The sequence below is a fragment of the Peromyscus maniculatus genome, chromosome 3 (assembly GCF_049852395.1).
Source record: "Peromyscus maniculatus bairdii isolate BWxNUB_F1_BW_parent chromosome 3, HU_Pman_BW_mat_3.1, whole genome shotgun sequence".
NCBI lineage: Eukaryota > Metazoa > Chordata > Mammalia > Rodentia > Cricetidae > Peromyscus > Peromyscus maniculatus.
In genome coordinates, this window is record NC_134854.1 from 142,395,138 (window position 1) to 142,420,819 (window position 25,682).

General features: G+C 36.0%; 1 protein-coding gene across 15 annotated transcripts in view; it reads right to left on the reverse strand.

The window, feature by feature from the left end:
* The window catches only part of Wnk1 (WNK lysine deficient protein kinase 1), a 143,300-nt gene that overhangs the window by 48,664 nt on the left and 68,954 nt on the right, over positions 1–25,682 (reverse strand). For 12 of the 15 annotated variants that reach the window (XM_076567793.1, XM_076567792.1, XM_076567791.1 and 9 more), the window contains exons 5-8: positions 12,010–12,098; positions 9,467–9,686; positions 7,970–8,303; positions 6,581–6,768 (exon numbers count right to left, since the gene is read on the reverse strand). In XM_076567793.1, coding sequence (XP_076423908.1) covers positions 6,581–6,768; positions 7,970–8,303; positions 9,467–9,686; positions 12,010–12,098 — 831 coding nt within the window. Of the gene's footprint in view, positions 1–134; positions 1,374–3,674; positions 3,933–6,580; positions 6,769–7,969; positions 8,304–9,466; positions 9,687–12,009; positions 12,099–20,064; positions 20,278–25,682 lie in introns of those variants that run through there. The other 3 variants (XM_076567795.1, XM_042273999.2, XM_076567794.1) reach the window with 3 other exon arrangements.

A 25,682-nucleotide genomic window follows, 5' to 3' on the forward strand; every position in this document is an offset into this window, starting at 1 on the left:
CACAAAAGAAATTCTATTAAGAAAATAAACAACATTTCTCATAAATCCATGATTCAGGGAAATGAGAAAGAAAATTTAAATGCACTGGTGCAAAACAGAGTAGTTTAAAAGAATTGTGAAAGTTTTCCTATAACCTGTGGCTGGAGTGTAGATCCTCCTGAAGAGTATGAGGCAGATAAGACCTGCTGAGTTGTGGTTCCTTGAGGGAAACAGAAGAAAAGTGGGGATTCTTGTAACACTGTCTGAGGCAGGCGAATAAAGGGCAATGAGACGTCAGAGCCAAAAGGTGCAGCTGTTCCCCCTGTAGGGGGAGGTGACTGAAAATCACTGAGATCTGAAGAAGTGAATTGAGAGGAATCACTGGAATATTCTGGGCTTCCTATTGGCCAGTTCTGTCCCATAGGCTCTACCACAGAAATGGTCAATTCTGGGGCATGGTTATTACGCTGTTCTTCAGTAACAGGCTGCAGATGGCAATGTAATCCAACTGACTGAGGAGGCAGTTCTTCCTGACTTGAGTCCACTGCAACCTGTTGATTTCGGTAAACACGCTGAGGTAAAATCCCACCTCCTTCTCCTGAAGAGGAACTTGGTGTTTGAGCATGAAATTCAAATACACAGTTGCTTCTGTTCTCACTGTTATGAGTTAACACAGCTGGTGCAGAATGAGGAACAAAGACAGGGTGAAATTTCAAATGTGTAGCATCTGTACTGTTAGGTGCAGAAATACTAGAGAGGGGTGATGCTGGACTCGGTCCAGAATCTAATCTTAAATTCTGAAGGTGTCCTACCAGGAAAGCCTGTCCAGATGGAAATTCAAAGACAGAACTTGAGGTAGGGCCCCCAGGCACTGGCTTCTGTTCAGGTATCTGTTTCATAGGACTTGACAGTACTGGTGAGTTGTAAAAAATGCCCTCATACTGTCCTGCCACCTGGGCCTGGTAATGCACCCCAGCTAGATATACTGTTTCCTGAGGAATAAAATAGTGAGCTTCTTCTGCCAGTACTAGTCCAGGTCTATAGTCACTGTACATCTGGGTTGGCTCAAACCCAGGTTGGGCCTGCATCTCACATAGCTCTCTATTTACTCTACTGGCTGTAGTACCCAACATAACTATGGCCTCTGGTGTCCAGTTAGTTGGGCTGCCACCAGGTGGAAGAAGATTTTGGCCAACAGTTCTCAGCAGGGGTTGGAAGTGGCGAGTTTGGGCTTCCAGGAAGGAGGTGCTCTTACGTCGTTGGGAAATGGCTACTTTCGGTGGACAGGTGGGAGGTGGTGAAAAAGAAACTGGACGTTCATGAATAGTTGGGAAAAATATCTGTGATTCTGGGTATGTTGGGGTCCCCCCACACGGATGCGCCATGGACTGAGGCTGTATCAACATGAATAAGACAAGTAATTCACACATTCAATAAGTGAAATTACATCAGACATGCATAGCTGGATAGTTCTGTGTAACCCCATGAAGCGGCTACACCAAAATTTTAATATTAACAATGCTTTTGGAAATTACGTGTATAGTAAAAATCCATTAAATACATCCAGGGCCAATAAAATCAATCTTTGGAACTTCTTTGAATGAAAAAAAACAGCTGCTTTCCCACAAATCTGCTTTCTCAAAGCAAAGGTATGAATTAAACTTCCTAAGTGATTATTGTATTTATCTATAATAAATGTGTTCATTCTTAAAAGTTTTGTCAATGGAAAGAGCTCAAGTTAAGATATTAAAGGACAACAAAGAATCTTACTATTTTTATCATTAAAAATATACCTCAGTTTAAGCTACTGTTACTATATTAGTCTATTAGAGGCTTCAGTGTTATTTTTATCAACTAACAGTAGATGATCAGAAGAAATTTATAATAGTATAAATCAGAAGAGATTTTTGATAGATGGTATAAGACAAACAATTCAGGCAAGTTTAATAATACATACTTATATGTTAGCACTCCAGAAGCTGAGGCAGGGGAATTTTTGAGTACAAGGCTAGACTGAGCAATTACATAGTGAGACACTGTCTTAAAAACCAGACAATGAAAGGATAAAGGACTAGTTTTTCCCTTTTGTATCCAAAATTACAAACAATGAATTTTTAATGTTTAAAACATGTTATAGATGCAAAGTCATTCTTCTGATCATTGATAAGGGTTGAACACCATGAGTTTTCTAATTCTGACAAATCCAGATGAAATGGAGGTAATAAAAAATAGCAAATCCAATAGCAATTTTTATTTCCAGACTTTAAAACTAAGCCTAGAATCCTAGCTTGCCAAATACGATACATGTAATTCTCTACCATGAACTGAACTCCTTTTTTAAAATATATAGGTTTTAGGCTAGGAATGTAGCTCAATAGAATGCTTGCCTAGCATACGAAAGGGTCCAGATTCAATCCTTAAAACACAAAAATGGGTATGGAGGGTCAGAAGACAACCTCAGGTGTTGTTCCTCGCTATCCAACTTGTTTGAGACAGGTCTCTGTTGTTTGATGCTGTCTACAACAGGCTGGAAGGGCCATGAGATTCTAGAGAGTCTGTTACCACTTCTATCTCATCACAAGAACACTGGCATTATGGATATGAACTACTGTACCAGGCTTTACATAGGTTCTGGGGATCTGCACCCAGAGAGGACAACCTTCAGGTGCTGGTCCCGCTACTCAACTTGTTTGAGACTGATCTCTGTTCGATACTGTCTACAACAGGCCTATAGGGCCATGAGAATCTCAAGATTCTCATCACAGGAACACTGGGATTACGGCTGTGAACTACTTCACCAGGGTTTACAGAGGTTCTGGGGATCTGCACTCAGGTCTCCATGCTTGTGCAGCAAGCACTTTAGTCACTGAGCCATCTCCTCAACCCGATAAGAGCATTCGGCATCAAATGCTCACATTTTATTGATTATTCAAGCTGTATCCTAAAGCCATTTTCCTAAGTAAAAAATCTTAAGATTCTGGTGTCACTAGTTCAGAATATTTAACAATATTCCCTGTTTGGAAAAGCAGCACGCAAGGTCTTGCAGCAACTAAAGTAATTTGAGAGGCTGTATCTTTCCAAGACATGAGTGGAGACAAGGAAAGTTATATATGTTATATTTGTATCTAATATATTCGTTAGAGTCTATGCCAAATCTTATGCAATCTTTGGGGAACAAAAGTACTTCCCAAAGAGTGAACAGACTTTTAGTTTCTTGACATATCATTTTGTACAAATGACTGAATTAAAACCAACTTTTACTCCTCAATTGACTGGTTTAAAAAACAAAGGACTCAACTAATTGTATCCCTTGAGAATGAACTGAGGAGAGAACACATTTGGCTAATGTTTGGTAGAATCTACTTTTGATTCGACTAATAATGAGTTCAATAATGAGTAATACACATACTTTTTGCTAAGATATAAATCCTCTTATCAATGGGAGATAGGAAAGTATAAGAGCTATATTGATATGTTCTAACAATATTATAAGCACTCTTTCATTGCCTCCTTGCTTTTTATTACCATTTAAAGTCTTATTACAAAAATGTTTTCTATAGGAATAGTTGTTATCCTAAAAGCACAACATATAATTGAGCTAATAGTTTAGTTTGGCTCTTTAACAAAATTTTCCATGCCTGGATGTATTCATTGGTAATAATTTTTCACTTGTCAGGAAGTTTACAGTTACATACAGTAGTGACAAAGAGGGAAGGCAGGCTGGAGCGTCGATGCTTGCGCTGAGAGGCAGAGTGCATAGGCAGGACACTCTCCAATGCTTTAGAGAGTTTTTCGGCAAAAGTTTCCTCAGGGGCAGTCCGAAGGAGGGAAGGACAAAGAGGTGCAGACAGCACTGGTGGTGGGGTGGAAGGAGCACTGGGAGAGATGCGGGACAGAGAGGGAACAGCAGAAAGATGGGGAACACAAACCGACATGCTACGGCCACGACGAGGCTAAACAGAAAACAAACACACATGAAAAACACAGTACTTTGAAAACAAAATAACCAAATGTACAGTGATAATAGGGCATAGTTAACATAAAGAAATGTTCTACCCTCCCCAATTCTGCAAACTTAAAAAAAAAAAAAAAAAAAAAGGAATGTTTAGGTAAGACAATTCTACAAAGCACAGCTGGTATATCATAACTATTCTCCCTGTTCTGGTGGTTTGTGCAGATTTTGTATAAACAAAAGGTCAATTATGATCTTGAATATTTTGAAGTAACACCAACTGTTAAGTGCATGAATTATAAAAACTGACTAATGGTACTACAAGTAAACAATGAATCATAGTTCTAAAAACTTAGTAAGATTAAGAATAAATTCTATTAAAGTATAAAATTCAGAAGATTTTAAGAGTAGATCATTTGCAAGAGCTCTAGAAATTTGAGGGAAAAAATTTGTCTATTGTAGAAGGCAGTCTAAAAAGTTGTTACATCTGCCACTTTTTGTTCAAAGTTTAAAAAGTCATTATCGAATGGAAGAAAAATAATAGCTTTCTGAAGTTCACAACTGGGTATCAAAAATACTGTGTACTTTTATAATGGAGTCAGTGGGGGAAATGCCTTCAATGTGAATCGCTAAAGAATTTACACTCACCCCGGATATGAGAAATTCAGTTTAAACCTATAAAGTTTCAGGTGCCTTAAGAGTTTAACACAACTACAGAGTTTGCCTTATACTGTGAGACTATCTAGAGCAAAGTTATAATCTATTTAATTTTCAAAACTGGCTGCAAAGAATGCTTTCAGCCAAACTTGGAGCCCATCAGTATGTATCATCATGATTTAGTTCATTTTGGTTCCAATTTTTTACCTTTGTCTCTCTTATTTTTAAATTTTCCTTTAGGCATAATGAGAAGACTATAAGTATAAAATGTTTTTATTATTCTAAAAACTTTTTAATTCTTTATAGAATACTGTCATCAAAAATCTAGAAATAGTCTAATTTTATTTTATTTTTTTTTATTTTTTGGTTTTTCGAGACAGGGTTTCTCTGTGTAGTTTTGCACCTTTCCACCAAATAAATACAGGTAATGTTAATGACTTAAGCATTTAATATCTGATTAAATGAGCAATCCTATTTATCTTTTAAAAAACAGACATAACCCCCATGAGGGAAGCCAAGAGTTGAAAATAACTGTTAAAACAAAGGGAGATATTAGTGCTGACAACTAATATTTGTCAGTATACAGAAATAAATCACCCAAGGTCATTTACCCTACTTAAGTTAAGAACAGATTGTTAAAAGGTTAGTATATGTTAGCTATACTTTTCTTTGTGTTAATGTAGCCATTCATCTTGGGACCTAAGTCCAAAGCAGGACTGATCCATCAATAGACTTCAAAACAAACATCTTTTATAAGTGAAAAGTATTATCCTGAAATAAAAATTTCATTTAAAGAAGGTAAGAATTCTATAAAGCTCAGATTAAAAGCCTTCTGGGAAGGAGAGAGGAAAATCAGTCTGCTTAAAGATTGTACTAAACAAGTGATTAAGTGAATAGTTATCATCTAATTCCTTTCTGAAGTATATGATCTACCTTTTTTTCCTCTGAAGGCCTCAAAGAGTCAGCAAAAGAAATGGGGATATTTTATTATTCATCTACTTTAACATTCACTATTGCAAATGGACAATGTGCATATACATCATATACATACAAGCATAAACTATTCCAATAAACTACTTCTGTAAGCTGACTCTGAAAATAAACTGGTAATAAAATAAATACCAAATAAAGGAAAAAGCAAATGAACATATACTGGGAAAGGAACACGCATAGCAACTGATGATCAACTAAATACAAGCAATAAATTAGTCAGAGGTCATACAATAAAGGATTCCTTTACTCTATTATAGTCACATGCAACATTCTATATATAATAGTTTGAAGGTCTTACCTGGTTTTTATACAAAAAAACAAACAAACAAAACAAAAACAACCTCATAGAAAACACTTATTATTTTAGTAAGTAAGCTTTAAAAAAATTAATAAAGCTTTGCTCCACCCACAAATCTGGTATATCTAGTTTATGCCACTTTGAACAGTTTTCATTCCTAGGTGCTGAAGAGAGTGTAGTTTAGTCTTAATGTTCACATAGCTGCTTTTATAGGAAGTTCAGCTAATTCTCACTTTTTAATGTGTATGTTAACCCAGTCTGAACTACTCTGGTTATACTCTTATAAACTGATTTCCTCCTCAATGTCTATGTCGAGTTGGTTCCAAGCCACCCCAACAGATACAAAAATCTGCAGCTGCTCAAATCCTTTATATAGATTATCACAGTATTTGCATATAATCTCTAGATTACTTATACTACCCAATTCAATTCAAAAGCCATTTAAAAATTGTTATATTGCTAGGGAATATAACAAGAAAAGTCTGTGCATGTTATGTTCAGTACAGATAAAAATTCTAAGCATTTTACTATTTAAATCCACCCACATGGGAACCACAGACAAGGAAGACTGACTAGACCATTTATACTCTCTACCTTCGACTCACATTGCTATTTAGATGACCTATAAGAAATAATTTGAATTTGGCAGGTTACCCATTGGCTATCGTTTTAATATTACGTTTTCTTATGCATTTACTCACCATACTTGAGGGCGGATACACCCCATGAGGCTGAGATTGTGCTTGGACACTCGAAGCTGTATGCCCCGGTGCTGTGCCAGTAGAATGTGCCTGTTCATGTTGGGAGCCATAGGAAACTGTCTGTTGGCTGCTCACTCGAGATTCTGTGAAGACTGATGATCCTTGACCACTGTCAACTGTTCCATCAGCTGAAGGATAAATGAAACATCAAAGGGATGGAGGTGGAAGAAGAAGTCGTTCACATTTTAGACTCATTACATTAATGTTATTGGTTATTTCTTTGTTCAAATTTGGAGTAAATTTTAAAAAATAAATAGCAGTATTATTAAGTAGATTTCTATATTTAAATGAGAAACTTGTGCAAAAAAGTAGTAATCTTAAAAAAACTTTCTCATTAGGCAGTAGTGGCACACGCCTTTAATCCCAGCACTTGGAAGGCAGAGGAAGGTGGATGTCTAAGTTTGAGGCCAGCCTGGTCAACAGAGATAGTTCCAGGACAACTAGAGCTACAAAGAGAAACCCTGTCTCTAAAAACAAAACAAAATAGCAACAACAACAAAACAAATAAAAATTTTCTCTGATTATCACTGAATGATATCATCATCTTAAACTTTACCCAACTTCCAGTTCTTCCTCTGTGGATGGAGACCTGTGTCTACTTTATGTTAAACACTTAATTCAATTACTGAGCACTGGTCTCATCAGCTTTGGTCTACTTTGTAGTTTTGCTAAAAGAGCTGAACCAGATTAATAGCTTCTATTATAAATAGCAAATTTATTCACCTTTCATTACTTACATATTTAATTTGAAGGAGCTGAATAAAATAGATAACCTAGAAACTCAAAACATCAAGACACTAGATGTTTTCAAATATCCTTATATCAGAAGCACAATTTCTCAGTGTTTCACCTTTCTATTAATCATGGGTGTAAGAATGGAAACAATCAATCGAGAGCATCTGCTGTATGTTCTGTATGCTTGAATATGTGTTGCTCTGATTGGTTGATAAATAAAATGCTGATTGGTTAGTAATCAGGCAGGAAGGATAGGCGGGATAAGCAGACAAGGAGAATTCTGGGAAGATGAAGGCTGAGTCAGTAGTCACCAACCTGCAATTCGGGAAGCAGCATGTAAGGCACACACGTAAAGCCACAGAAAACATGGCGACATATTGATTAACAGAAATGTGCTGAGTTTAAGTGTAGGAGCTAGTCAGTAGTAAGCATGAGCTAATGGTAGCACAGTTGGTAATTTATATAAGCCTCTGTGTGTTTACTTGGGGGATGAGAGTGGGAAAGATTTATCCCGACTGCTGGCCAGCTGGGACACAGGTAATCTTCTGACTATAAGCATCACCAACACATTTGCTTATTTCCCTCAATACTTACATAACACAGATATACTAGGCTGCTGATATTGTAGCTGTTGATGTTGATCTGCCTCAGGTTCTTCAGGCTCTACTTGTGTAGAAACTGAAGCAGAAGTGGTGGGAACAGTAGGTATGCCGGTGCTAGCAGAAGAGAGCTGCTGAATTCCTGCCTGGGAAACACTTGGTTGTTGTTCGTTCTGATGTCTGAGACTGTTCTCTTCCTGTTTTCTTTTTTCTTGCTCCTCTCGCACCAACTGCCGCTGCTCTCGTTTTCTCTTAATTAATGACACCCTGTCTTTGATAGCTTTAGCCATGGTCTTGTGATCACCTTCACAGACATACCCAGACTCCACCTATAAAATAAAACAGTATATTAGGAAAAACAGGATCTCTAGAGAAAACACTTCAAACCAAACCAAACAACACTGCAGAAAAGTAGGCTAGTCTTTTTTGGAGGGGTGCATTTATGTATTTTTTCAAGTCTTACAATGTGGTACAGTTGGCCTCAAACTTGGAATCCTCTTGCCTCAGCTTCCAAGTACTGAAATTACAGTGCTATTATCATCAGACACCTTAAGATTCTTCTTACCCAAACACTAAAATTGTCTGCATTATATGTTTCCCCATAATTGTGGTAAACAGAGTGGATCCTATCATTTTCTATAGAAAATTACATAAAATTAACAATAAAAATAAGTACCTCTTTCATATCTGACCCTTTCTCTACTATTTAACAGCTTTTTATAAATCCAAGTAAGGCTATTAAAGTAAGGTTATTAAATATAATAACTGGCTATTTTAGGCACTGTGGCATACCTATATTTGGTTAAAGGTTTCCTTTTATACATATTTAAAGTAAGGACACATCAAAGTGATTAGTGATTTTTGATCTTGAAAACCTTCTTTCAAAGTAAAAACTGTTATCACAATATTTATTTTTATTATTTAAATGTGTATGTGCACGTGTATGCAGTGGCCAGAGGCATCTAATACCCCAGTGCTGAAGTTACAGGAAGCTATGAACTGCTTTGATTTGGGTAAATCTATAGTGCTTATAATGATGGATCAAAAGCTAACAATGTTGAGAAACAATTTCAAACTTGGTAAGACTGGATATGCCTATAATCTTAGCACTCGGGGGACAGGATGACCATGAGTTCAAAGTTCTCAAACAAAACAGTATAGCTAACACATTTTGACTACAGTCAATTACTAAGGAGGAGTTATTCATCTTTACAGACTTTCAGAAAGACTCCAGAATACATTCCAGTCTATTTCATCCATCCACTTATACTTACATGTTCTTTTCCTCAAATAAAAAAAAACTAAAATCAAACCACATTATCAAAACAATACCAAAAACTACAAAGAAAGGACTTAAAGAAAAATCATAGGAAAATCCCCCTATCCAAAGACAAACATATGGGATCAACACAACCTCATTGTTTTTTTTTCTTTCTATTAGTATCAATATACATAATATACATAAATCTACAACATTTAAGGGCCAATTTACCATTTCTTGAGCAACATCTTCTGGTACATCCCTCTCCAAGTCAAAGGAAAACTCAATAGCTTCATTGTCTTTGTATTTTCCCTTTAATTTCTTAATATCTTCAATACGGAGCCATAATTTAATAGCTATCTTTTCTCCATCATCTTCTTCTGCTAATTCTACCCGTACCCCTGTTTCCTCCTGGAAAAAGGCATGGTTCAAAAGGTCTTTGATGGAATATCTTTCAAAGAAAAAGAAAATTAAAAAAAAAAGTCATTAGTTTGAAAAGATATTTGTCTTTCTGAGACAGTATCTCACTACGTTGCTCAGGCTGGCTTCAGACTACAAAGTACTTTCAGACACGAGAATGACTTTCAAATGTATGTGTGTGTTTACTGTTATTTAATTAAGGAGAAAATAATCTGTGATAGAAAAACAAAGGAAAATTTGTGATTCATTTTAACATTATTCCATCTGAATGTTAATGTTATAGAGTTGTGTGTGTGTGTATGTTGGCAATGGGATCCAAGCGCTTACACATGCTAGACAAGCACTTCTACATCCCCAGCCTACCGTCATGTGCCAATATGTTTTATTAATAACAGTTGACAGGGGCAATTTTTAAACCAAATGATCTAAACTTTTTGTTTTTGTTTTTTCGAGACAGGGTTTCTCTGTGCAGTTTTGGTGCCTGTCCTGCATCTTGCTCTGTAGACCATGCTGGCCTCGAACGCACAGAGATGCTTGGCTTTACCTCTCCAGTCCTAGGATTAAAGGCATGGGCCACCACAGCCCAGCCAAATGATCTAATCTTATTATTTAGTAGGATATGATTATGAAAATAATGCATAGAATATCAAAGCTTCAAAATACCACAGACACCTAGAAAAATAAATAAAAATTAAACTGTGTTTCACCTTGTCTGGCTCTCGAACAATAACTATCCAATGGAATATCATTTCTTGACTATTGTTTGCTTTTTTTGTTTTGTTTTAAGATGTTTTTTGTTTTGTTTTGTTTTTTGTTTTGTTTTGTTTTGTTTTTAAATGTATACAGTGTTGTTCTGCCTGAAGGCTTGAAAAGGGCACCAGATCTCATTAATAGATGGCTATGAGCCACCATGTGGTAGCTGGGAATTAAACTCAGAACCTCTGGAAGAGCAGCCAGTGCTCTTAACCTCTGAGCCATCTCTCCAGCCCCATTTCCTGACTATTATAAAATGAAGGCAGAGGAAGGTTAAGATTCTCAAAGTTCTACAGTTATAAATGATATAATCATAACTAAAACATAAATTTATTGATTTCTAGTTTGGTACTTTCTACAACAGCAATCTTTATTTACTACAATAAATCCCTTCAATTCCTTATCAACAACTTGTAAATTAAGCAAGTCAAGTCTGGTTGCATAACAATCAATCTTTTTAAAAAAATATTATATTTATTTTATGTACATTGGCACAAGGGTGTTGGATCACTGGGAACAGGAGTTACAGACAGTTGTGAGCTACCATGTGGGTGTGGGAATTGGACCTGCGTCCTCTGGAAGAGCAGCCAGTGCTCCCAACCGCTGAGCCATCTCTCCAGCCCTACAATCAATCTTTACACAAAATACCAGTAATCAAAGAAACTGCTCCATCCAGAAACAGAATAATGTTTTAAGATTCAAAACAAATATCCCTTTGTTTACACTGAAAAAGTCTTAAAAGAGCTTCTAAGGGCTGTATATTTCAAAACAGAAACTCAAACTAAGTATCTGCTGAACAGTCTGAAAGATCATGATGTTGAGCTCTTCTAAATAACAAAGTTTTGAAAAGAACATGAGACTAGAAGAGTCAAGATACGGAATTCTTGAATTTTGCTGATATGGCCAATTGTGCCCACATTTGAGGAGATAGGTTATGTTCAATTTACAGTTTATATTTGTATTAATTAGGTGGTGTGCCTTTTGTTTTTAGGGTGGTATGGGGGGTTGTGGTAAAGGCAGATTATTTTTCAAATACAGATCATATCTTTGGCAAGCATACAGGTGACCCATCAGCCACACTGCGTAACAGATACTTGACACTCTTCTCAGAAAAGTTCTGTTTGTACAAATGACCAAGCCAGATCTCCTCCTAAGCCTTGGGTGAAATCTCCTTTTACTCAAAGGAATTTTGATGTTTTGCTCTTTTTCAATCCTGGCATAATAGTACAAAAATAAAGACCTGTGTAGCTAAGTTGATTTTTAAAAGCCAAGATTTTACTTTACTTTCAAACTTCAGTGGGAAAATGATTAAGGAATGGATTTGTTGCATTGGAGAATAAACTCTACTGTAGAGTTTTCTAAATTATTATATTGTTATAAGTAGTTTCCACTGAATGTAGAGACTATGTTTAAGGTGTTTCTGGCTTAAACATTAAACTTAACAGACTTAAACATCACTAAAACACATTTCTACAGTTACAGTGAGCAAATCTGGGTAGGTTCAATGGAAATAATCCAATTTTTAAAAAGTGTTATATGCTATGAATGAAAAAATGGAACAAGTATTAAATATACCTCACTTCAAGCAAGAAGTAACTTACCTTTCATCTTTGTTTTGACGAATACATCCCTCAATAATTTCCTTCACTTCAGGAATTGCTACTTTGTCAAAACTGGCTGGCTTCACTCCCTAAAATGCACAAAAATAGCCATAAAAAACCCATTAATGAAAAGAGAATCCCGACTTTTATTTTATTTTTTTAAACAGGCTGCCTTCTTAATATCCTGGCCTTTTTTCCTGATGTATCAGCAGGAACCACGTAGAGATCAGAGGTAGGAAGTGGCAATTTCAGAAAACAGTAAGTAGTATGGCAGCTCTTACTCTTACAGAAAAAAAATAGGCGGTGAACATCATCTTTCCTTACATTTAAAATGGTATCCAGGTGTTCTGATTGGTTAGAAAATCTTGCAAACTAACACATTGATTAATTTAGCCTTTATTCTGGTCACTGAACCCAGGGATAGCTATGAATTTACAGAGTTTGGTAAGCATCATATTATACAGTATTATTCTAAAAACTTAAAACAAAGAATTATGGGTTAGTATTGATTTGGCAGGATAACTAAGGAGCCAACTTTACATAAATAAAACAGAAAAATGAGAACCAGGAACTGTTGTATAAGTCTATAAACCCAACACTTGGGAAGCGGAGGCAAGAGTATCAGTCTATCCTTGGAGCAATATGTTAGAATGAAACCTCTGATCAGGCGTCTCTCACAGATAATAATAGGCATCCTACTAGGGCACTGTCTATGAGCCCCCAGATAGAAGACTTGCTGATACCCCTGGGAATGTTACACCTTCATCCTTACCCTCTTCCCTGCATCCAGCCTGGGAATCCCGAGAGTCTGGCTACAGAATCTCTCTATGAATAACCCCTCCTTCCCATCCTTTCAAAGGTCTCAAAAGAAACTCCCTCCCCTGCCACTCAGATTTTGATTCTCTTCAGGAAAGGGACTCTTCTCACAGCTTCTGCCATGCTATTTCGCCTTTGTCAGTAGGTTCTTGGAAATAATGATATAATAAAATGTTTCTAACAATCCTATGTGAGTCAAAAAGGGGTTCAAGGCCATGAGTAGATAAATTAATCAGCTTAGTCAACCTAAGGTTATCTTCCTCCACTTGACCCTGGTACCTCTGGCCATTTTCCTACCAGGTCACAAGGTCACCTCCACCAAGTACATACACATTATCTACAAAGATCTCCTTGGTGGACTCATTGCTCATAGGCTTTGTAGTCTTATTCCTTCTGCTCTGGGCTGGCATCTACCTATGAGCCCCTAAAAGCAACCTACCAGGCAACTTCACCAAATTTCTGATTTTTTTTAAACCACTGTTACAAGTGTCCCACCTGCTGATTACAATAAATGCAGATTTGACCAAAATAAACAACCTCTTTTAATAAACTCCTTAGTGCCCACCCACAATGGCTGAACCCACACTCATCAATCACTAAGAAAATGCAGTCTTGCCTACAGGTCCATCTTACGGAGGCATTTTCTTAATTGAGGTTCCTTCCCTTAAGATGACTTTAGCTTGTGTCATGTTGACATAAAACTATCCAGCACATAGTGACAGTTCAGAATTTTCATGAGATATAAATTCTTTGGCCAGATGTGGTGACACATGCCTTTAATTCTAGCACTCTAGAGGCAGAGGCAAGCAGATCTCTATGTGTTACAAGGCCAGCCTGGTCTACATAGTGAATTCCAGGATATCCAGGGCTATATAGAGAGACTCTGTCTGGGTAGGAAAGTAAGTACTGTAAATCACCTAGTAAATCTTTGTGAATGAGACTTTCAGCAACATGTCAAATTAGCACTATTTGGAGGTAATTTAGAAGGAAAAGGATTCAGTATTGATTGTCATTTCATTTTAGTAATGAAGAATTCAGAGACAGCACCAGGCACAGTGGCATATTCCTTTAAGTTTGAGAAAAGCCTGATTAACACAGTTCTAGGCAAGCTAAGGGCTACCTAGTGCAACTCTGTCTAAAAATGAATCCCAAAACCAAAATAAAAAGTCTACAAAAGGAATTCAGATACATATACCAACAAGCTGTACAAGTGGTGGTATAAATCTATAAACACATAGATGGGAGGGAGTTTGCTCTGAAAATAAGTTACATAATTCTAATCATCTGTATACTCTCAGTTATACACATAAAACTAGTGATAACTGGATCACAGAAAGGTAATCTCTCACAAGTCTAAATAAAACACAGTAGTCTGACTTCCTTATCTGTGGTCCCCTTTTCACTGTTTTAGTTATTTTCAGTCAACTGTAGTCTGAAAGTATTAGTTTTTGTCTTGATTCTGTTCAAGAAACCACCTTGTTAATTCAATATTTTATTTTCCATGAGTTATTATTTCTAATTTCCTGTTATGCCTAATACACACACACACACACACACACACACACACACACACACACACACACACACACACCCCACATTTATGTAAAACTTCATTATAGGCATACTAAGTCTGGGGAAAATATATTTATCACTAGTCCACTGGAATTATACACTGAACGATTCGGTGTAAAAAAAAAACCTATTAAATAAACATGGAAGTTAAATACAGATTTGGTTAATTCTCATTAACTACCCATTGCATTCTTTCAAGCACTGATTTGGAGAATTATATTCCTGATGCTAACTTTTCACAGCAGCTAACTGTGTAGTAGAGTGAAAGCCTAAAGTCCTATGCAGGTAATTTGAAAGTTTAATTCTGAGAATGACTACAAAGATCTTTTTTTTTTGTAGGTTTTCTCCTCTTTTCAAACACATAAGTGGTCCCAAAATACCATCCTTCACATAATTTTGTTTGAGGATCTCATACAGGCATATAATGTGTCTTATTATTAAGTCTATCCCCATTCCCTCCACCAATCCATGCACATACACACACCCTTTGATTAAAGCCACTGAGTCCACTTATTGCTGCCAGTATACATTTGGGTGTAGGACCACCCACTGAATCCTGGGAAGTAACCTCTTAGGGGCTGAACCCTTGTAGGAAAATGACTCTCGCCTAGCAATTTCCAATAGCTCCTCAGGTAGGCTGGTAGTCTGCTTTATTTTACCCAGGTCTTGTACATGCTGTCACAAATGCTGTGAATACATATGTGAAGCTGCCTTGCTATATCCAGAAAACACTTTTTTGCTGTAATCATCCACTGCCTCTAGCTCTTACAATCTTTCCAACTCTTCTTCTATGACGATGTCTGAGCCTTGGAAGGAGGGCATGTGATACAGATGTCCAATTTAGGTTTGAACACTGTGAAGTCTCTTATTCCCTGCACACTGACCAGTAGTGGGTCTCTATGCTAATCACCATCTACTGCAAAAAGAAGTTTCTTTGATGTAAGTTGAGAGAAGTTATAACGTATGGGCATAATGACAGAGATACCATTATGAGTCACTTTAAAATTATGCCTCTTTAGCAAAATAATAGTAGTAAGTTCCAGGACAGTCAGAGCTACAAAGTGAGACCCCATCTTGGAAAAACTACACCCCCAAGTACCAAAAAGGAAAACAAAAAGGGAAATTTGGTTATCCCCATAACATCCTGCCACTATTTCACCAATAAACTTATTTTGCCAGGGCAATCCTTAGCTCACTGGATTCACAGCTGAGGAAGATTGATGGTGAATTACTCCCCACTCCTAGTAGCATGCATAGCACCTTCCAGACTAAGAAAGCTAGTTAGTAGGGATGAAGCTTCTAGGCTGTTACAAGGCTTTGCTTTTTCCATGTTCTAGGACTCAAGTATGCAGTACCTTCAGCAACAGTCTTATCATCAAGTTCTAGGTGGCAATGGCCTGTCTATGGGACCCACTAACCAACAACTCCGCCAAGGGGAGTAACTGTTCTCCCCTCTCCCCTTACCTCAGCTACAGGGAAATTCCATGTAAACTCTTTATATATGTGTATCTATTTTAAAGAAAGCTTCTACAGTAGTAGGCTTCCATGTGGCATTTCTGAAAGTCTTTAGTATCAGCTGTCCCTACCCATACTCAGTCCTCTACCCTGCCCTCCTAAGCCCCATCCCATTTAACCCTCCCTGTTCTACTATACACTATTCCTCTTGAAATCAGCCTGCTCCTGCCTTCCAAGTGCTGGAATTTTAAAGTGTCATTCCCCTTTCATACGACCTGCACAGTGTCTCTCCACTTCAGTCACACTTCCCATGGCCCCTTATTAGTTCCCTGACTTCCATGGGTACTCAACTTAAATCACGTAACTAGAGTTAAAGGTGGCATCCAGATATGAGATAGAACATGCAATGTTTGTCTTTCTGGGTCTGGGTTACCTCATTCAAAATTTCTTCTTTTGAGAACTGTTAGTTTCATGTCGTAGTCTTATTTGAGTTGTTTGTTTTCCTGATGGTTTCTTTTGGGGGTAGGGGGAGATTTGAAGACAGGTTTTCTCTATATAGCAGCTCTGACTGTCCTAGAACTCACTCTGTAGACTGGGCTGGCCTTGAACTCAGAGATACGCCTATCTCTGCCTCCTGAATGCTGGGATTAAAGTTATTATTTAGTATTCTAAAGACTAACCCTCCAACATAGATATAGATTATTTTTTTCTCATTCTGTAGACTGCCTTTTTACTTGAATGACTGTGTCCTTTGCTATATAGAAGCTTTTTAATTTTGAGATTCCATTTATAAATTGCTGATTTTAATGTCTATGTTACCAGAGTCCTGTTCCAAAAAGTTATTAGCTCTGTTTATAAGCTGAAGTGTATTTGCTTCTCTTAACTCTTATACATTAAGGATATTGGGTCTTATGTTGAGGTCCTTGATCTATCTGGAGTTCAATTTTGTATAGGTAGAGAGACATAAGAATCTAGTTTCATTGTTCTTCATGCAACCAACAACATGACTAGGACCATTTGTTGAAGATTCTCTCCTTTCTATGTATATTTTGGTCTCTTTGTAAAACATAGAGATGGTGACACCTACAGCAGTGTTTTGTCTTGGATTTTTTTCCCCCGAGACAGGGTTTCTCTCTGTGTAGCTTTGGAGCCTGTCCTGGATCTCAAGAGATCTGCTTGGCTACCCCACCCGACCCCCACGCCCCCAGTGCTGGGATTAAAGGCATGCGCCACCACCACTGGGCTACTTGCCTTGGAATTTTGATGAGGATCACAGTAATCTGTAGATTGCTTTGGTAGAATGGCCATTTTTATAATATTAATCTTAACAATTGGGCATGGGAAGTCTTTACATCTTTAGTTGTCTTCTTCAGTGTCTTTAAATTTTCATTGTACAAGTTTTTCCCTTCCTTGGTTGGATTTATTACAAAATTATTATTTTCAAACTATGTTGAATGGGATTGTTATACAGATTTCTTTCTTGATATGTTTGCTGCTGGTATCTAAGAAGGCTGAGTTTTGTGTACTAAGGTTGTTATTCTGCTACTTTGCTCAATGTGTTTATCAGCAGCCAGAGTTTTCTAGTAGAGAGAGGCTTTAGAGTCTTTTATGCATAGAGTCATATCACCTGCAAATAAGAATACTTTGGTTTCATTCTTTCCTATTTGTACCACTGTTAACACCTTCAATCATATTATTGCTCTAGCTTAGACAGCAAGCACTATACTAATAGTAGTGGAGAACATAGACACTCTTGTCTTACTCCTGATTTTAGCAGAAATGTTCTTCATGCAGTTCTAATGAAAACGAAAATAATACTGCTGAAGTCAAAAGCTGCTATGATAGAGCAAAGGAGGTATTTCAAATTTAAGACTAAAAGAAGTAGAAAACGGGGGTTGTATTTCAGTTGGTACAGTACTTGCTTAACACATATGAAATCCGGGGTTGATCTCCAACACAGCATAAGCTGAAACTGGTGTTACATGGCTAATCCTGCCACTCAGGAGGTGGAAGCAAGAGGATCAGAAATTCAAGAATATCATCGGTTACAAAGCAAGTTCAAGGTCTGCCTAGGTTACATGAGACCTTGTACCCAAAAATCAAAAAATAAAACCACAAGTGCTATGGTACACAGGCAGTTGTGGATATACATGAATACCATCATCAGTAAAACTGTAATAAAAAAGATAGAACCACCTTGAAGCAATTTTACAGATGTCTTACACTAAAAGTTGATAGTAGAAGATTTGAGTTTTCTGTTTTATTGGCTTTTTGTTTTCTACAATAAAGTAATACAGCATACAGTAAACTTAAATGGGAAAAAAAAACACCTAAAATACTACTGGTAAACAATTGTCTGAAACAGACTTGGGTGTAACAGGTAGAGTGTAGTTGGACTTCGTATATGAAGATACTTCAAATGCTACAGAAAAATAACCAAACCAACAGAAAATTTAATGAGGAAAAATGTGACTTCATCCATAATACAGTATCTCAAGGGAATGTGCTTAAATTACTGGCAGTACCACACTAAACTAGGATAACAAATATGTACTGACTTCTGTATCAATGTAGGAAGTACATAAGAAATTCTCCACAACCTGCTTTTGTCCCTGATGATCCTTAATTGTCATCTTATTAATAACCCTATTCATGCAAACATATACACATCCATGTCTTTGTAAATTGTAATTTTTATCTACTAGCTAATAAAAAAATGAAAGATAAAGCAAAACCAATAATTGTGTATAGCACATCTTAAAATATATTAGTTTTACTGTTGTTTAAATCTATAATTAAAAGTTAGATAAAGATGGTTCCCTATGCATACCCAGAAGCTATTGTGGCCTTAGACAAAGTACTGTAAATGGCAAGGTAGCCAATAAAACTGAGATATAACTTATTAGTCCATAAGTTGATAGTAAAAGATTAAGACCATTACCCACCTAGGTTTTGGAAAATAAAAATCTCACCAGTCAGCCAAAATGCTCAGAAAAGCCTTTAAAAAATAATATGTAATAATGTATAAATGTATTAACATTTAAACATAATATAATATAAAATATATAAATTTGGTATTAACAAACAAGTAAAGTATATAAAATGAGTACAAAGTTCTACTGGCCTGGGAATCATCTGAGACACTAGGTAAGAATGTACTCAAAGCAAGGTTTTTGAGATACACATCACACTCACAGACTTTTTGTTTTTAAGATATAAGAACTTAATAACATATTTTTAAAAAGTTGATCTAGATTATTGTAAAACATGATTTTTAGCACCAGAGAGAGCAATAATAACAATATGTTCTTGTGATAAAATTTCATCTTATTTCTTTTTAATGTGCATATTTCAATTGAGATGAATAACTTAAAAGCCCTACAACCCTGCAAAAGCAACCACTTTTCTTTACTCCTTAACTCAGTTCTACTTGGTGGTGTTCCAACCAGTAAAAGCACATATATTTCCCATCTTTTCTGAGTAAGGTTAGAAAATACAAAACCAAAAAGAATACTAAAATAGAAAAACTGGGTTACTCTTAAAATACAAAAAAACTTTATTCACTGAGGACACATACTCTTCTTACTCCACTCATCAGAACCAGCAACTTAGCTCTAAATGTATTCTTGCTTTATTGTTTCAATTCACAGGTTCTATCTTTGGGCAATCATGTCTCAACATACACACAACTCCTTCAAACATAGGAGAATAGCTTAGTTCTCTCCTTTAAGTGACATAAAATTATGCACTTTCTCATTTTGTTTTGAGATGTTGTCTCAAAGCCAATTCTCTAACATAGCATACAGAGTATAAAAACTGAGTAATTTTTTACTCCAAAGAGATAACAGAAGACAAATGTTTATCAAATATGTTGCTTTATTTGAACTAAAAAATTTTATGGACTCTGACTTTAATTCTGTATGTTTATGGTTGTCAACTAATCTGCTAGAAACACAGAAATGAGTCATAGTAGAGAATTCTTTGGCTCAATCTTCAATTTCTTAAAATAGTCAGGAATTGTCTCAAAGCTTAAGTTTCAAATGTTAGTTTCAAATGATTGTCCTAACCATTCATAATTGAGAAAAGCATACTTTCTCACACAGAATAAACATAGAACATTAATTAACTTCATTCAGCAGTTTAAGTGAAACTTCCTATTTATATCATCAGAAAGGCTACAATATGCCCTATATAGAGACCAGAAATTCTTACCTCATTTATACAATCCTTTTGAGAGCAGCAGCAGCAATGAGAATTTACAATAACAAATACTGAGCAAAAATCTGTCTTCATAAAATCCATCAGAAAAGGCAAAACAGATTTGTTAGAGTTTACAGAAAAATTAAAGGGGAAGCGAATAGAAATACAAACTACCAGAACAACTTAGCCCACAGCATAAGGAAGACAAATGTCAAAGTCAGACTGGAGCACAGTTTCTTGTCTAATAGCCATGCTTCCCAACTCTAACAGAGCTTGCTCTACTCAGCCAACAGATCCTTGGATAAGCATGGAGACTTTTATTTGCTCAAAGCTCCACCTACTGCATCCAAATGTTCTGCCTCCTTGACTTTGAAATCTACCTTGGAGACTTTTCTGTATGTAACACTAGATACCTACCTACTAAAACACTTCCTTCATACCAATCATGCTGAAATTATGCTTTATTTAAAAGTGTGTGTGTGTGTGGGGGGGGGGGGTTAGCACAGCCAACAGAGCAAATTCAGAATAATTATCAAGCAGGGGCACTGGTGGTTACCCAATTAACTTATTATACTTTCACTGGTTGTTTTTCCAGAGGACCCAGGTTTGATCACTCCCACCAACCACATGGCGGCTCACAACCATATGTAACTCCTGTTTCAGGAGATCTGATGTCTTCTTCTGGCCTCCATGAGCACCAGGTACACAAGTGGTACATAGAAATAAATGCAGGCAAACTCATGCACATTTAGAGGGGGGGGGGGAATTCGTTTTTTGAAAGTATGCACAATAGCTCCTCTGTTTTATCAATTGAAAAAGTGGTGCTATTAGGGCTGGAGATACAGTTCAGTGGCAGAATGCTTGCTGAGCATGCATGAAGCCCTGAGTTCAACTCTCATTAAACTGCTTTTCCACTTCCTCATAGCTTTTAAAAAACAGTAATGAAATGGTATACAAAAGCAGTAAAGGTTTCTATTTCTTTTCCCTCCTATTAAAAGCTTTAGCATGTGCAGACATTTCCTAGGGGAAAAAAAATTTCAGTCCCAAATAAAAGCTACTATGAATTTAAGTGTTGTTAAATTTTCCTTCATAGTATTAATATAGTAAAGAAAGCACTGCTTGTGGTATTGTTATAATGGGTAATAAAATAAAGCTGTATCCTTTGTAATGGTATGAGACTGAATCCCAAAGACGACCGCATATGCCAAGGTTTCAATCACTGAAAGTATAGTAAGGGTTGGATGCTATTTGGTACAAATACTTCTACTCTAGGGATAGTTAGGTGACTGAGTGGGTAAAACCACTTTGCCACTGAGCCTGATCTGAGAGTTCAATCCGTTAGACCGCAATGTTGGAAGAAGAGAAAAAGACTCCTGAAAAAAAGTTGTCTTCTGACCTCCATAAACATTACTGTGATGCACTAGTCCCGCAACACAAAATAAATGTAACTTAAAAACAAAACAAAACAAAAAAAACACCACTTCTATTCCAGTTAGAATTCTAACAGACTATATCTCAAAGCAGCTACTAGTAATTTCTGGCTCAATATTTATCACTATTAATTAAATAACTAAGATGTCAGGTTTTTGGCAGGAAAACAAAAGTTCTTTTAACTTACACATATGAGGAAGATTGCTTAAGACTATATTTGGCTAACTCAGAGCTTTAAAAAAAAATGCCTTTCCCATGCTTAAGATATGGGTATATGGGCTAGAGAGATGGCTCAGCAGTGGAGAGCACTAGCTGTTCTTCCAGAGGACTTGAGTTTAACTCCCAGCACCCACTTGGCAGGCTCACAACTGTCTATAACTTCTGTTCCAGGGGATCCTACACCTCAAAACATACATGCAGGTAAAACACCAATGCACTAAAAATAAAAATAAATTTTAAAAAAGATATAGGTATTAGAACAACCTAAACGAGTACAGCTTTTTTGGTTGTTGTTGACAACAGTTTGATATAGGCACAAACATCTAGACTCTGTGAAAATAAACCTTTTCTGGGCTTGCTTCAGCAACACATACTAAAATCGGGAGTGACACAGCCGTGTATCAAAATGGCTCCTGTGTAAGGATGACATACAAATTTCTTATTTTTTGAAAAAAATAAATCAATCTTTCCTACAAATTAAGAGTTTCTAATATCTATAATAATATCATTACATTCAAGGAATGGAAACAAAGAGTCCATCCTAAATTAACCTTAGCTTAAAAAGATGGGGTGTTAGCAATCAGAATTTGGTGGTCAAAATTTTAATGCAAAAGAAATAAAGCAGTGATTTGGGGAGGTAACAAAACCATGATAAAAAATGTCATTTTACCTGACCAGAAATGTTAAGCTATTGGAGGAGTAAGAAAGTACAAACAGCAGAACTGTTTACCTGCTTAAACAAACAAACAAACAAACCACTTATCTTTGTTTCAAGAACTCACAGTAGTAATTATATAAACCATGATAGCCATTTAAGTACATTATGCTTAATGTACTTAAAATATATTCCCCTTTCCCTGAATAGCTGTTTTAGTGTTTAAATCCTACAGCACAACCAATAACTTGCATGTAAAGGAAAGAAGAACCAATTCTTTTATTAAAGAACTGTAGTTTTATAATCATATACTTAAATCAGTATTTTTCAAACATCAATAAGCTTTGACTTTTTTTTGTCAGTTTGTATATTTGGTTTCTACAAGGAAGGCTAAATTCATTCTGATTTGCTTTTAAATGTGGTCTTTGCCAACTAAATCTAAAATGCAATATTTTTGAAATTTAATTATCAATTTTTGTACAGTATTGTTTACTATTTTTAAATAAAGTCATGATCAATGTGAGTTTCTGTACTTCTCATTCTCTTCTTTCAATTGGGAGAGTCTTTTTTCTTCAATTGTATTTATTATTGCATTTTTCAATATAAACATATTCCATTGCATCTTTTATATTTTTGAACATTCATATGAAAGTTATCAATTCAGGGCTGATTACTGAATGTCTAGTCCAATGAGTGCTAATATTGCATTAACTTGAGCACCTAGAATAAGACATAGTCTAATGGTTTGGTTAATGGTAGAGTAAAAACTACAACTCAAATATTCCAGTATCAAATTCAATGTTACTTCTACTACATGCTTTCTACTTCACCTGACTACCCTTATTTCCCCAGATAAGTCAAACTGATTACTTGTTTAATGAATGCTTAAAATATATTTTCATCAATAATATTTCTTTTCAGTCGGGTTTGTGGTGATGCAAGCCTTTAATCCCAGAAGCCAGCACAGGCAGGTCGATCTCTGAATTCGAGGCCAGCCATGACCACATAGAGAAACTCTGTCTGGAAAAACCAATCAACCAACCAATGAAATAAATAAATAAAAATAGTACTTTTTCTATGATGCTCCCTCTACTATGAAGGATATTCTCTTTGGACTCAATAAACACCTTCCCAATCTCTGACTCAATATTAAGTAATAATAATAATAATACCCACTCACCCCCAGTAAGTCCAGTCAAATTATTACTTGTTTGTTCACTGTATACTTAATGGATATTTCTAATGATAAAACATTTCCTCCTCCCCTTCTTTTTTAGTCATTTAAGTCTTATGATTTTTTAAAAGTACACCTTAAATTATATATAGCAGTACACTAAAAGAAGCAGCAATTATGAAGTATTTCTTCTATTCTCTTAGCACACTAGCATGTGTTACTAACAAGAGATCAGAAATTTCAGTATTGCTGAAATGTGCTTAAATAAGAAAACTATCTTTATATACTGTCAGTTTTTATTCTGTCTACTGCATTGGGAATTAAAGACTTATATTCAGGATTTGCTGAGGAATTCTGAAGAATTTTACAATTTTTTAAACACCTCCCCCAAGCAGAATGACACCCCAAACTATCACTTTTAAATTTAGAATCACAGGAGAGTAACAGAATGTCTCTGAAAGTCAAACAGAATGTTAAGATACAACTTGTGGTATCTTTTCACTTACAATCCAAATTTATAAAAGGGCAAAACTGATAAAAGAATCTTTTCAGCTAATTCCGGGTGTTTTCCACCCCCTAGCATAGCACAAAGAAGCCTGCTAAAAGAAATACATTTTTTTCAACTTTAAAAACTAATCAAGAAATAGTGTTGCTTGTTTCTGTAGAAAAGAGTGAACTGTAATCTGTTATATAAAAACTAGAAGGAACTTTACCCTAATGGCTTTAATTCTGTTTTTTCCATACAAAGTGTTCAAGCTTTGCAATCCAAAGGCTAATGGAATAAGTGACAAAGTCAAATTACACAAACAAAGTAATTAAAAATCCCCATTATTTTTAACCTGGTTGTTAAGCGGCTGGATTCAGCCAGAATCTTGCTGGTATGAACCATTAGTTTACAGGTATTTGAACATACCATATAATTCCATTGGAAAACAAGCCTCTTCAAATGCCCTACCAAATTGAGCTGGCTCTATGAAAGGAAATTAGCTTGCCTCATGATTCCCTAAGGCTCATTACTCTGGATACATGAAAGCCAAGGTATTGCTCCAGCCTCAAATGCACTATCCTTCATATAAACATTGATGCTGTGGTGTACTAAAGTTTTAAACTCTTTTCATAACATACAAAAACTTGTGCTACTTTTCCTCTTCCATACTGAAGATTGAACCTACGGCCAAGTACATTCTAGATAAGTAAGTGTTCTACTGCTGAGCTATATTCTCATACCCATCTTTAAAATTTTACTTTGAGATAGAGTCTCACAAAGTTCTGAGTTCACTCCGTAGTTCACGCAGAGCTTAAACTTTCAATCCTACTACCTTAGCCTCCCATAGCTGAATTAGTACCCTTACTTGGATCTTCTCACTACCAAAGCATAAATTTGAGATAACTGGATCAAATGACAAGTATAACATACAACTAAGCAGTTTTTCTGTGCAGCACAAAGATCCCAGACATTTATGTAAGGCCCTACAAAGTGTAGTATGAGGATCTTACGTATGAATTTGTGTTATCTATAGCTCATAAGATTCGTTTTTTAATTCATGGAATTTTTGTTGCTTTTGGTTTTGGTTTTTTAAGACAGGGTTTCTCTGTGTAGTCTGACTATCCTGGAACTTGCTCTGTAGACTAGGCTGGCTGAAACTCAGAGATCTGCCTGCTTCTGCCTCCTGAATGCTGGGACTAAAGGTGTGTACTGAGATTAAAGGCATGTGCCACCACTACCTTGGCTAGGGATTATTATTTTTTTAAATACCCAGAGAAAAAAGTTTTAAAAGAACAAGCATAGGACAAAAATATTATTATCTATCTTTATGTCTTGTTTTTGGACTCTGCTACTAAGTACCACTCACTGTATTAAGCAAAATGTTAAAACTTTAAAGTCTGTGTTACCTGTGAAATGAAGGTATTATCTATTTATTGATACAAAAATTAGAAAGAAATAGTCTATTTAAGGGACTTTTGCAAGGCAACTGACAAAATTAAAGGAAATATCAGCTTCTCTTACCCAATTTAAAGCTTGGCTTCATGTGAATGAAGCTTATTAAACACATTTAATTTAATTCAATTTGTATTTATACATTAGGGACAGCTAATTTCACCACTACTCGTGTTATAGTAATATTAGTAATAATAGCAATATCCAACAAG